This window comes from Misgurnus anguillicaudatus, chromosome 1 (assembly GCF_027580225.2).
Source record: "Misgurnus anguillicaudatus chromosome 1, ASM2758022v2, whole genome shotgun sequence".
Taxonomy (NCBI): domain Eukaryota; kingdom Metazoa; phylum Chordata; class Actinopteri; order Cypriniformes; family Cobitidae; genus Misgurnus; species Misgurnus anguillicaudatus.
The window spans coordinates 3229245-3243560 of record NC_073337.2 but is presented as its reverse complement, the minus strand read 5'-3'; the positions used below and the strand labels follow the sequence as shown (position 1 = coordinate 3243560).

Genomic DNA, 14316 nt, shown 5'->3' with positions numbered 1-14316 from the left:
AGTAGAAATGAGAAAAGTGGGATTTTGCTGTACGTGAATAGGAGGGAGCACAGAGCCAGAGCAGAAAGATAATAAGACATGTAATTACCCATGGTCCTTTGGGGCTGCCCTGGATAATATCTCAGAGAGAGAGAGAGAGCAATATACGTTCTCTTAACATGAACGTTCCTGTGTCATTTTATGCTTTCTGAACCGATCAAACCCTGAATCTCTGTCCGCATGTGTTCTCTAACATCAGTCTCATCTGTACACTCACCGTCATTGGCCTTATCATCACATTGTCACCGGATTGTAACCATGGTAACGGCAAATGGATGCTGCAAATCCACTGTGGTTAAATTAATATGACACAGTGACTTTAGCAATTACCCACGATCCTCTCTGGACTTATAAAAAAAGTTCAGTTAACACACATACACACACAGACACATGGAGTGGGATTGTATTTCAGCTCAGAAAAATCCTCCAAACTTTCATCTAGCCGTGTATGTGTAGTTCTGTGACTCAGGGCTTTTTACTGAAATTACAGGCTTCTGCATCCCACTGGTCGTCATATGAGTCACGACCTTAGGGAGACGTCAACACAAACACACACATCTCTGATCGCACCTTGTCAATCGCACCCACTCATATATCCGTGCCAGCGTCCTTAGACAAGTGTGAGTATGAATCACACGCCATTATAAACGTCTTCACCTCAGGCACACAATCACACTAAGCTTATTAAAAGTGTGGGGAGTATTAATGATTTGAGGTGTTCAATTTTTCCATCAATTTTGAAGCACACACAGACAAACCTAGTGAACTTCCTACTGCTTAGGGCACAAAGTCTGTTTAAAAGGTAGAAAGCAACATTATGTTGCTCTTCTTTTGGGCAAGATCGCAGAGAACGAAAATGCATACCAGAATGCATTGCAACAAGCACTGTCAAAATGCTTTATACAAGAAGACTAAGCAAATCTAAAGAAATGTTGGCTGGAAAATGTAAATCAATAATGGAAAGTATCAATACAAATCTAATTACAATTGACTGTTTTGTAGTTCAGTAATATGCTAATGTCAAACTCTTTTAATCAACGATTTTAAGTTGTATGTTTTGGGCATCACTTAAGAAACTGAAATGTTGTGTGCAATACACTGTAAAAAATTCCTTGTTGCACTAAAATGTTTAAAAGTTTAAACCGGGTGTGCCTCATATATATTGAAAAGTGAAGCCGCTGGCTCTTTGATTGGCTCCTGGTGGCTGACTGCAGTACAAGTCATAAACCCCGCAAATGAACGGGTCTTGGCTCTAAATAAAAAAATGAATTACACTTCCAATAAAATTTTCTAAAAGATGGTTTTGGTCCTTTAAGGTAGTTGTTATCACGCTGATATACACTCACCTAAAGGATTATTAGGAGCACCATACTAATACTGTGCTTTCGCCTTCAGAACTGCCTTAATGCTAGGTGGCATTGATTCAACAAGGTCCTGAAAGCATTCTTTAGTAATGTTGGATCATATTGATAGGATAGCATCTTGCAGTTGATGAAGATTTGAGGGATGCACATCCAGGACACGAAGCTCCCGTTCCACCACATCCCAAAGATGCTCTATTGGGTTGAGATCTGGTGACAGTGGGGGCCATTTTAGTACAGTGAACTCATTGTCATGTTCAAGAAACCAATTTGAAATGATTTGAGCTTTGTGACATGGTGCATTATCCTGCTGGAAGTAGCCATCAGAGAATGAATACATGGTGGTCATAAAGGGATGGACGTGGTCAGAAACAATGCTCAGGTAGGCTGTGGCATTTAAACGATGCCCAATTGGCACTATGGGGCATAAAGTGTGCCAAGAAAACATCCCCCACACCATTACACCACCACCCGCACCAGCCTGCACAGTGGTAACAAGGCATGATGGATCCATGTTCTCATTCTGTTTACACCAAATTCTGGCTCTACCATCTGAATGTCTCAACAGAAATCGAGACTCATCAGACCAGGCAACATTTTTCTAGTCTTCAACTGTCCGATTTTGGTGAGCTTGTGCAAATTGTAGCCTCTTTTTCCTATTTGTAGTGGAGATGAGTGGTACCCGGTGGGGTCTTCTGCTGTTGTAGCCCATCCGCCTCATGCTTGTGCGTGTTGTGGCTTCACAAATGCTTTGCTGCATACCTCGGTTGTAACGAGTGGTTATTTCAGTCAAAGTTGCTGTTCTATCAGCTTGAATCAGTCGGCTCATTCTCCTCTGACCTCTAGCATCAACAAGGCATTTTCGCCCACAGGACTGCTGCATACTGGATGTTTTTCCCTTTTCACACCATTTTTTCTAAACCCTAGAAATGGTTGTGCGTGAAAATCCCAGTAACTGAGCAGATTGTGAAATACTCAGACCGGCCCGTCTGGCACCAACAACCATGCCACTCTCAAAATTGCTTAAATCACCTTTCTTTCCCATTCTGACATTCAGTTTGGAGTTCAAGAGATTGTCTTGACCAGGACCACACCCCTAAATGCATTGAAGCAACTGCCATGTGATTGGTTGATTAGATAACTGCATTAATAAGAAATTGAACAGGTTTTCCTAATAATCCTTTAGGTGAGTGTATGTTCAATTGTTCATTTTTGTGATAAGTTTAATTTTAGCTAGTAATTTGATGCTATAGAATTGGGGCGTGTTGACTGCATTGCATTTAGACTTGTGAGTACTTAGACCTGAATACAACCCAAATGTGGCAGTGCCATGGATCACAGCGCCCCCTAATGTGTGGTTGAGTTTTTAAATTCTAACTTTCATCATTTGCAATGTTTTTAGTTGCATCTTTATTGATGATGTCCTAGGAGGGGTTTTTATTCTTAGAAGTGAATTTGTTAAATACCAATCAAATGACTAAAGTGATATTTATGAAAATAAGGGATTTTAATTACTGACTAATGGAGTGTTGCAGGAATGACGTATTTTTGTAGGCCAAACCGGAAGTTAGTGGGACACTGGTTCCCTCGCAAAAAAAGCCAATTCATTTTTTGGATTATCGCAAAAAATAAGCTCTGTGTGATTAAGAAAAGGTAAAGACAATTACATGTTTTGTCCAACATGTAATTATTCACAGATGAATACAAGCGTAAAAGCATTTGCTACAAATATAAAAAGCCAAATTTAAATTTTTGAAAAAATATGTCATCCATGCGGCCCTTTTAACCTTTTATTTTCAATAAAGTGAAATTAATAAACCTAAACATAATGTTTTGCATCTGAACTACATTAGCTAACATAAACTAACAATGAATTATGTTTTTATTCATTTTTAAACAAATACATCATTATTGTAAAGTTTTACAAAATAAATGAAGGAATTATGTTCTTTAGTTTCATAAAATGCAGTAAGTAGAACAAGTTTCCCATTAAACTCTGTATAGCTCTTTATCTATTAGCAGATGGATGTCAAATCTGCTGTCATTAGTAGCGTAAAGGCGATACATTATTTTGGACAGTTAAATCAATAAAAAAATCCCACTGCTTCAGCTGTAAGGTTTCCTAGCAACAAGCATGCAGGGCACTTGATTTGAAACATTTTAGTGTTTTCAAAGTCTTCAAATATTAAAATGTTTTTCCTACCAGTTTTTCTGTATGCACAACTGCACGAAGAGCCAAATACAGATTTATACATGTGGTGGCATTGCTGAATGCAAATGAATGGCTGAATTGTTGTGCACACAAACTGTTGACACTTCCGACAGAGCATCTATTTTCTTACCCGAGACTATTGATTCCTCCAGACAAAGAAACCAATCGCAACGATTAATTGTTGGAAGTTAATAAATTACGGTGTTCTGAAGGTGCAGATTTATGTGTGTATATCGCTTTTGGAGCAGGTTTGCTTAATACATTCATTTAACAGACTTTACTTTACAAATAAGACACAGCTCTGTACCCTGGTAAACCCCAAGACGCTGTTTTACAGCAGGTTATGTTTTTCAAAATGGTTTATTTGTTTGTATGGCATATACCACAGTAAGATGCATCAAACCCCCGACCCAGACTGTAATCGTCGTGTAAGTGCTGCCTTGGCAACAGGGCTATTAAAATAAGAATGTGAGGGCAAGCGTATGTGTTTTTAGGTTGGTTCGTCTTGTGTGTGGTTCATCCACATTATCTTTGACTTTTTGAGTTTGTGTCAGCATAACAGTCAGCACAGATTAAACTGTGCATACTTACAACCTGTCATGTGCACATGATAGCACATCCTCTGTGTAAGACGTACATGCATCTTAGAGGAAAATCAAATGTGTGCACTGACTAATTTGTAAACTAATATGATCTTATGTTTGGTGTTGGACCCTAATGTGGAGGGGGTCAAACACAGTATTAGTATGGTGCTCCTAATAATCCTTTAGGTGAGTGTATATCAGTGCCATTGTTTTATCTCAAGATGCACACCTGTATTGTTTTTGTAAGGTATGTTTGTATAAAGTACTTAAATACCCGCCTAGTCCTGGATTTATTTAAACCCTCTCCATGAAACTGCCCCTATGTCTTTAAGAGTTAATGTGAGATTAGTTTGGCTAATGCACTTATCCAACAGGGATGTAAGTTTTATTTTTAACATGTGAGATAAAGCAACATGATACGCAGGGTGATATGCAGCTGTTGCACACACAACCCTTCTTAATGCTAAGTAATGTGTGTCTGTATTTATGTTGAGACAATCGAAAAGGTGCACACGTCTAAAGAAGAAATTTCAAGGCTTATTTTTGGTTAGACGGTTAATTGCACTTGGCTTTTACATTATTGTGTTTTAACTCTTGGCTGCTTTAAATTCTTTTGGTGTAGGGAATGATTTCTTCAGTATAAGTTATATAAGTGTTTTGAATAGTTAAAAGGTGAAATTAATTGGAATGAGCTATGTTATCTGAAATGGAAATGTGTTAAGCAGCTTTGCACTTGCAGAATAATGTAGTCTCATAAATGAATAGGGTCCAGGATTTCAGATTTCTATGGCTTTTAATGTTCGCCGAAGTAGTTGCTGGTTGATTACATCATCAGTTTGTTCGTGCACCCTCCTTTTGATTGTTGGATCAGAACGGATTTGAATTGAAGCGTGATGCATGAATAACCAAATTCCAGAGAGACTGTAAAATTTATTGCTAAAGCTTTTCAACGTCAAGTTAATGAGTAAAGATTTAGAAAAAAGTGCAGTAATGTGTGAAAATGTGTTTAAGAAGTCAGAGTGCACTTATTTCATTTAAATATTATTATCAATATCGCAAAGTGAGATTTGACCATTTGCATCAATTGAAGATGCAATGTGGGACTTTTAGAAGGATCATTTGACAGAAATGCAATATAATATATATAACTATATTATCAGTGGTCTAATGAGACTGTTCTCATCCTAAGCAAATGCTCTTCTCATCTGCACAATGGTAACCACTTAAAAACCCAATAAAACAGAAACTCGCTTTCAAATACTAATATAACAACATACTAAATATCAATAAGTTCCCCTCTTTTCTTAAATTGTATACCAGAAAATAACCCTTTATTTTTTTATCATTATTCAGTTCATGCGAAGCATGCTGGGAACTGGAAATCATGACCCAGTTTTAACAATATTACTTTAATACAACACAAATTATTCATGTAATCCCAACGTCATGTTCACATAAGTTGATTTCAAAACCTATATGCCTAGAAACTAGGGATGCATAACGATTAATCGCGATTATTCTATAGCAGAATAAACTTTTTGTTTACATCATATATGTGTGTGAACTGTGTATAATAACTTTAGATAAATGCACACACATTTTTTGCAATACACAAATGTATATACATGTAAACATATTTAAGAAATGTAGAACTGAATTTGTATATTTATGTATAATTTATTTATTTAATAATAATAAAAAAATGCATTATAATTTATATTATATATAAATATGAAGAGTTTGGTTCCAAAACGCAATAAATCCATTTTGACAAATTTTGGTAAAAACGTGTTTTCTATACCAAGAAAGTGACAAGATGAAAACAACTATTTTCTGTTACAAACTTTCACATAGCATCTTTAGGTTATAAAAACATAAAAAATTCAAATCCATAACTTGATTTTCAAAGATTTATTATAAAAACGGATTATTTTTTCCACAAAATGCAATAAATCCATGACAAGTTTTTATTCAAAATGCTATAAATCTATTGAATCAATCGCCTATATAAATGTGCATTCATCTTTGCCATGTTATATTCATTTAATTGACTAGTTGTACACACTAATTAAAAATATATACATTAATGTCATTAATCAAAACACTTACTTTGTCATATTAAGAACACTGTCATTGCTGCGGTTATACTTGACGTCGTCGCTTAACGTTTTTCACAGCGATCAGCAGTAAAATGTTTTGGTACTGCTCGATTTTCGTTGACTTTGAGTAAAATAATGTAAAGATTTTCATAAGATCCCCTGGGGTCAATGAGTTATCATGACAGAAACTTGATGCTGTCGGCCCGGGCAAACAAGCACCCGTCTCCCGAGTGCCTCTTGATAAATTATTAGATGTTGATGGCTTACGTTTCTTTCCCGTCACAGAAAACCATCACAGGTTTATCAATGCCATTAAAGTATTATTTTGTTTTTGTTTGTTTGTTGATCACGAAGTACAAAGTAGATGAGAAAAAATAAGATTCCGTGTACTCAACGTGCCGCCATTGTTTGTTTACATTGCGTGAATGGTGCGCTGTAATTTGATGAGCGGATTTATGGCATTCAGTATAAAAGGGGGAGTGGCGTTTATTGCATTTTGGGGGAAAAAGGGAGAAAAGATGACAGAATATCACTGCGGGTATTGGATTTTGCGTCAAATTAAGTATTTACTTTTTAATACTGACCTGATATAATACTGATTTTGGCAGTAACTCATTTTTTCAAAAATGGCGTTTATTGCGTTTTGGAACCAAACTCTTCATATACATACTTAATATATAAATATATATTTTTTCTTAAAATTATACATGCATGTGTGCACATTTTATATATACATAATTATTATACACAGTTCACACACATATGATGTAAATAAAAACTTTTATTCTGCTATAGATTAATCGCGATTAATCATTATGCATCCCTTATAGAAACCACTTAATATTTTTTTATTTAAAACAACAAAGATATTGTAATCAGGGATGCACCGAATCCAGGATTCGGTTTCGGCCGAATACTGGGCTTTTTGGCGGGGTTCGGGTTCGGCCGAATCCTAGATTTTTTTTCCACCGAACCGAACCCTAGGCTTGCGCTACGCTGGTCGACGTCACGCAGCCGTTGATTACACACATCGTGTGCTGACGTGGAGATGAGCTTTTTCTTTCGGTCAGCTGGACATACCAAAACTTTTAAACACGGCTGAAAACGCCTTGAGGACCCCAAATGCCAGCTGTTTTTCAGCCGAGCGCTTGGTAGCTGTGATGCTTCAGCTGTGAGCCGGTTGGTTGCTGTGGTAATGTCCCGCCCCTCCTCCACTGTAATTGGACGGCCGTGTGAAGACTGTGACATTGACGAGCGGAGCTTCTCACTCAAAGTTAAATATAGTTTTCAGTGCGGAGCTGCTTGCTTATTGGAAAAACGAGCGTGTCGCAACGCATCGCTTTCATTATGCATAGGCTTATGGTAATTGTCAAAATAGTTTTTCCAAATTGTCATCCTGGCATAATGTACAGTTTAAATTAAATAAAATGAAAAATACACTGCTGTGGACGTTTTTTACTTCATTAATGTGTTTTACTGTGTTGGAATAAGGATGCGAGTAGGATTCGGTATTCGGTTTCGGATTCGGCCGAATCTTAAACGGTGGATTCGGGATTCGGCCGAACCTAAAAAATCTGGATTCGGTGCATCCCTAATTGTAATGGATTAAAAGAGCAAATTTTAAATATGTTATTTTAATTTAATTATGTTTATATACCACAGGTCTCTAAAATAACTACACTGTAAAAAAAATGCAGCATTAAGTTAAAACAACTTGGTTTAACAAGTCAATTCAACCTACTATTTTAAGTTTTGCCCTGTGAACGATGACATAACTTATGTAAGGTATAATTGATAAGGGCCAGTGAATTATAAGAAAATAATGCACACCCAAGGTGGTAATGCGGCACGACGTGAAGGGGAATTTTATTTTCAAATAATTCAAATAATCGGAGTCAATTATTCTGCTTATACCACGGTAACCAAAAATATTGCTCTGGTGCCTAAGACTTTTGAGGTGTGCGGTTATCGAAAAATAATGCATACCTGTGGAACATTTCTTAACCAATAAGAATACAGCGTTCAACAGACCCGTGGTATAAAAAACAATATGAAATTGTTTAACTTACATTTTTAATTTAAAGTAGCATAAAATTATATGTTGATTTCACAAAAAAATGCAGTTTTTTAATGAAACATGCACATAATGAGCCTAATGTAGCATTTAGTTCAAAATGTTTATCGTTGCATTAAGTTTATTCTTTCACAATACTATTTTTTTTAAATAGTATGCAGTACACAATACACTACTCCAGTTCTGTCTCCATGAGTGCCACTCATTTTATTTCATATATTTAATCTCATCTTTCATACACTTTAGATAAAAGCCTTCACAGATGGTTTGATTTTTCATTCAGATCTCTAAGCTTGATGTTTTAACATGATTTAAAAATTTTTTTAGATGCATTGTGTAATTAACATTCATTGAAGCTGCAATAATGGGTCCTCAATCCTGGCCGCTTTAAACCAGCTCTTGATCTCTTTCTGTTTCTCTCTCTAGTTTAGGCAGTAATAAGTGGATGTTGTGTGTATAATTTGTCAACGGTTCCCTAAAGGAGTACTCTGAAGCATAGGAACCCCTTTTAGTGTGATGTGTGTGTGTGTATCTGAGGCGTATGAGTCATTGACTGACATTCACTGCAGCTCTGCACAGCCCCATATGAAGCACGCTTGTCAATATTGATGAATAGTTTCCTCAGCAGTGGTCCAGCTCACATACTCATACAGCATCACGAAAATCAAATCACAGAGGCACTGGAGCCATGCTGACAAAATTCCAGTCATTCGGCAAGAAAACTCGCAAGCTTTGCTGTACAAATCGCAAATTGTATCGTATTTACAAATACAAAATTTACTTTGTTGCCTGTCTCGCGCGATATTACATCATGGGCAGCTGTGGCTGTGGATGCAGACTTTATATGGGGGTATTTGCTTGTGTTCTTGCTGTTGTAGCTGTCTAGTTTAATTGTTTTTCAGTGAGCCTGTCTCGACACGCCTGCCATACACAAACACGGTAGAAAAACACCCGCCTGACGGGTAAAGCATTGCACATATCATTTAAATCATACACGGCATTAAACTCCTATAGAAAAGGAAACCGAGTGGTACTGTACCAGCCGTACTATCAAATGGAAAAGTTACTGTTGTAATGTCTTTTTCATGACATGATTTCAATTTTTATTAGCTAATGTATTGACTTGTGCATATACTTATATGTTTATGTTTTATATGCTATATTATACATTTTGAAGCCTTAAATTGCTGAATGTAAATGAAGAGCTCAGATGCAAAAGCCACTAAACACCACCTCTGTCAAAAATGGGATGCTCTCGGCATGCATTACATGTTCATCAATTACATTCGCTTTAAATTTTCATGATACTGGTGGAAATACCGGTTTGTTGGCAAAATTCACTAAAGGCCACATCGTTTTATCAGCAAAGTCCTCAAAGTGCACAGAGGACGCTTGTGAAACAACCGTAGATCACATTCAAACTTGGGTCCCTTGTGAGTCCCTCAGGGATCAGTTTTGGGGCCCATTTTATTTTCGTTATACATAAATAATATTTGTGATACCATTCCAAATATTAGGTATTATCTTTATGGAGATAATACTGTTATTTATTGTTTCGCCTCATCAGCTTATATCTACAGTAAGCATTTTTATATTGTTAAAGGCGGAGTCCACGATGTTTGAAAGCCAATGTTGATATTTGAAATCACCTAAACAAACACGCCCCTACCCCAATAGAATCTGGGCCTTCTGTTGATAGACCCGCCCCACACTTACGCAACCCGGCAAGTATGTCGGTTAGTAGACACGCTCCTTACTGCTGATTGGCTATAAGTGTGTTTTGGTAGTCGGCCCGTCTCCTTTTCCAAAGCGTTTTTCAAACATCGTGGACTCCGCCTTTACAGTAAGTCTCGCCTGTGACAACTTAAGCTGGTTTTATATATAGATAAAACTAAATTAATGAAGTTTTCAACCTCTAAAGTTGAACAAAAGAATTTTTCTGATATAATATTCTCACAAGAAACTAAAATTTACTGTGTTACGAACTATAAATATCTAGGCATTAAATTGCGTAGTCAATTAAATTTTAAAGTGCATATTGATAAATTAATTTCCAAACGTAAGCTTTTATTACAGAAACAGAACCTTATTTTCCTTTAATGCTAGAATGGTATCTGCAACATTTCTATCTTTGTTGGATTGTGGAGATATGCAGTATAAGAATGCCCCAGCACATTACTAGATATAGTTTTTCATAGTGCTTTACGTTTCATTACTGGGTGTAGCTATCAAACGCATCATTATATTTTGTATGAGAAGGCAGAGTTACCATCCTTGTATTATATACCCAAAGAAGTTTTAAGTGGTATTGCTTGCTTTATATATAAGTCGATTTGTGGTCTTACCCCACATTATTTGTCACTTATCTTTTTAAATTCAAACGAACGCTATTTGTTGCATTGTAAAGTTCCCAGGGTTCGAAAAGAGATAGGGAATTTTATTTTGTATATAATATACAATCCTCTTGGAATTACCTAGGATACCCTAAAGCTTACCACGTTACCGTTATTAAATGAGTTTAAGCTACTTTTAACAAACTACATGTTTTATCCTTTTTTATGTCTTCTTGTATATTTGTATACTTTTCCTATCTGTTGCTGCATTCTTGTCAAGGTCACTCTTATAAAAGAGATTTTCATCTCAATGAGTTTTTTTAACCTGGTTAAATAAAAAGAACTGAACTGAGTACTTGACCTGAATGTGCTCCTGAATAACTCAGTGGTAGAGCGTTGCATTAGCAGCGCAAAAGGTCATGGGTTTATAAATAAATTGTATACCTTAAAATTGTCTGCCAAATGAATAAATCTACAGTACCGTGCAAAATCTAAAGGGCGATTTATAGTCGTGCGTAGGTCCTACGCCGTAGCTATCCGTAGCCTGTGCGTAGCTCTGCGTAGCCTGACGCGCACCTCACCAAATTTTTAACAGCGCGTCAGATCTACGCGGACCGCAAGCGCTGTGATTGGTCCACCAGAACCCCTCCCGTCAGGTAAAAAAACTGCGTCATAGGTATTTCCGTTTGCGACGGTGAAAACAAAGATTTTCCAAGTTGAGGAGTGATTTAACTCAAACTGCATCAAAAGTCGCTGTTTATTTACTTCCATCATTGCTGGTCTTCTCAAATTATACACAACAAGTTGCTGTTTCTTCTTCGTTTGTGGGTTAACTTGCTTAGCTTCTTCTTCTGTGACTTCTTTTGCTGCTACTGTGGTTACACGCGTGATTACTGCCTACCAGCGGTCTGCGGATGTGTTTGCACGTCGACGCGGACGACGACGCACAAGTATAAATGAAAACCGACGCGGAACCTACGCCGTCGTTAGGCATCGTCTGTGTTTAGTGTGACCTCTCTTGGCACTAAACACATCATGTGCTATTACTCAAGTGGAAGCGGAGTTTACTCTAAAAACTTGACACATCAGTTTACATTTTTATACAGTTTTTAATACAACATACACATTTCCTGTATTTTCTGGATGTATTCTATTAAAGAGACTGAGAAATAGTTATATACGATCACTATAACATTGCAAAAACAACTAATCTTATTGTGGCATGGTTGACTTTTGTACAGTACTGTAAATGTGATGTAAATGAATAAAACCTGAACGTGGCAGCCACATGCTTCATAGCATCCCCTAGTGCATGGCTTATTTTCTTCATTACATTTTTAATTTTGACTTTTATCATTTGCAATGTTTGTAGTTGCATCTTTTGCAACTGTTTACTATGTCTTGTCCAAAGAAATGCATTTTTTTTACAAATGGCGGGTTTTGCCTAAAGGAGTTTGCACGCACTCAAATTTGTTAAATATCAATAAAATGACTAAAGTGACATTTGTGAAAAAAACTGAACCTAAACAAAAGAGCATAATGAAAAAATACTAATTTACAAGAAAACAGAGTCAGACGCACTTGGGTGATTCTCACAAAATCCAGACTTAGAAGGTGTCCAGCATCAGATTTTTTAAAAAGCACTTGAAGCCATATAAGATTAAGGTCTGAACTTACTATAACCATTCTTTTTAGAGGATTTAAAACATATTTCCTATAGAATTATTAAATTTTTTTAGATTATCATTATAAAATTATCATTACAGCAACATAATATTACATTAAATATGCATTTACAAACTCATGTTTCGGTAATGAGAACTAAAAAGTTGTCTAGGTACTATGACAAACAAAATTTCAACTTTTATCCGGAGAGAAAAAAAAGAACTGCTTACCTGGTAGCCATCTTGATTCTCATCTATTTTTTTTTAAATGTTAGTTCATTGAGGGCTTAAACAATGATTGAAAATTGTTGAAGAGGATGAGAATTGGTCTTGGACACATTTATATTCCTTATTATTGTCTCTACATTTACCAATGATCACCAAATACCACATGTTTCGTTAACTTTAAATGTTTGTAGTATAACATGCACTGAAGCTTTTTATTGTTTAGATTTTTTAATTATAAATATTCCCATGTCAATGAACCCAAATCCAGTCATGGACACATTGCGGTAATGAACATTTCTACCTTAAATGTGGAAAACACTGGTTTGTATGATGTCATTTGAAATCATGTGCAAAATAGTACCTGAAGAGATGTTTTTAACTGTATGCTTCTTATTTTGATACTCTTACTTTGCATTTACTTTTTATCAAAATGTTTCATGACACCTCATGAGTCTAATTTCGCGAGAATCACCCACTTGGGTTTTGCATCTGAACTCTCTAAACAAATACATTTACTAAGTGTACATAAAGTGTATTTTAGTGCTCTTTTTTCACTCTGAGAAAGCATCCATGACCCAATGCACATCCATGCTGATGAGTACGTGTGTTTTTGTGCATGCTGTAGCATAGCAACAGTTGGAGATTACCCAAGCAAATATTTCCTAATTCTTTTGAAAGCTTTTATGTGTAGCAACAGATGGTCGATGAGATGGAGACTTTCTCAGCGACCTCGTCAGCAAATGGGTTTTCTCAAAATTTTACACCTCGTGGCACTGAGCCACTTTGCTACTTAGACACACACAGGGTCCTGATCATTACTTTACTCTATGATGATTGATTAAAATGAAAAGTTAGGGTCTTATTCATAGTAAGGCCAGCTGTGTTGGGCATAAATGCAAACATAAAACGCTCACATCTCTCTCTCTCTCTCTCTTCAAAGGGGTGCGTTTTCAGAGGTGGTCTTGGCGGAGGAGAGGGCCACGGGAAAGATGTATGCTGTGAAGTGTATTCCCAAAAAGGCCCTGAAGGGAAAAGAAAGCAGCATCGAGAACGAAATCGCTGTTTTGCGCAAGTGAGTTCCATTTTCTTGCACCTCATTCGGTACCGCACCTGTACCCATGGCAACCGCATCACCCCTCTCTTCTACGTTCATTCCCTCACTTTGCCAGTTGATAGGAGTATGTTTGCCTGAGGTTTGACCTCCGGTTACCGTGGTAACTCCAGTGCCCTCATCCAATTACAGAAGGGAAGCTCCCGCAGATATTTCCTCTGTCTGAAGCCGTACGTGTGTGAATTGGGGATGTAGGCTTTGTTTGAAATGGAATTAAACTTCTGCATATTGCACAGTAAACAGCCTTAACATAGCATACATGAGTATGCAGTATGCAATGTGAGCATTTCATCAGCACCCTATATCATCACGTAACCTCACTGCGTAAAATGTATAATCCAATACAGATGACTTTTAAAGTCCAATCAAAAAAGAAATAGTATCATATTTGGTATTTACCATTGCCATGATAGTACCACTCAAACAAATCACAGCTAGCTCAAAAAAGCACAGTAAGGCTCCCAAATACAAGCAGCGAGCTCAACATGGCTTCACAGGTATTTTCCCACCTTGCTTGAAAATGAAAGCAGGTGTGTTCTGTTTGGATGGCGTACATATGGTGTATGTGTGTGTTTACAGCAGGTGTTTTCCCTTGGTACTCATCAGAAGGC

At 36.8% G+C, this 14316-nt stretch overlaps 1 protein-coding gene across 1 annotated transcript in view; it reads left to right on the top strand.

Annotated features, from left to right (window-relative positions):
• Positions 1 to 14316, top strand: part of camk1da (calcium/calmodulin-dependent protein kinase 1Da) — a 75662-nt gene that overhangs the window by 25673 nt on the left and 35673 nt on the right. The window contains exon 2 of the mRNA XM_055189964.2: positions 13535 to 13666. Within this exon, the coding sequence (XP_055045939.2) occupies positions 13535 to 13666 (132 nt within the window). The remainder of the gene's footprint in view (positions 1 to 13534; positions 13667 to 14316) is intronic.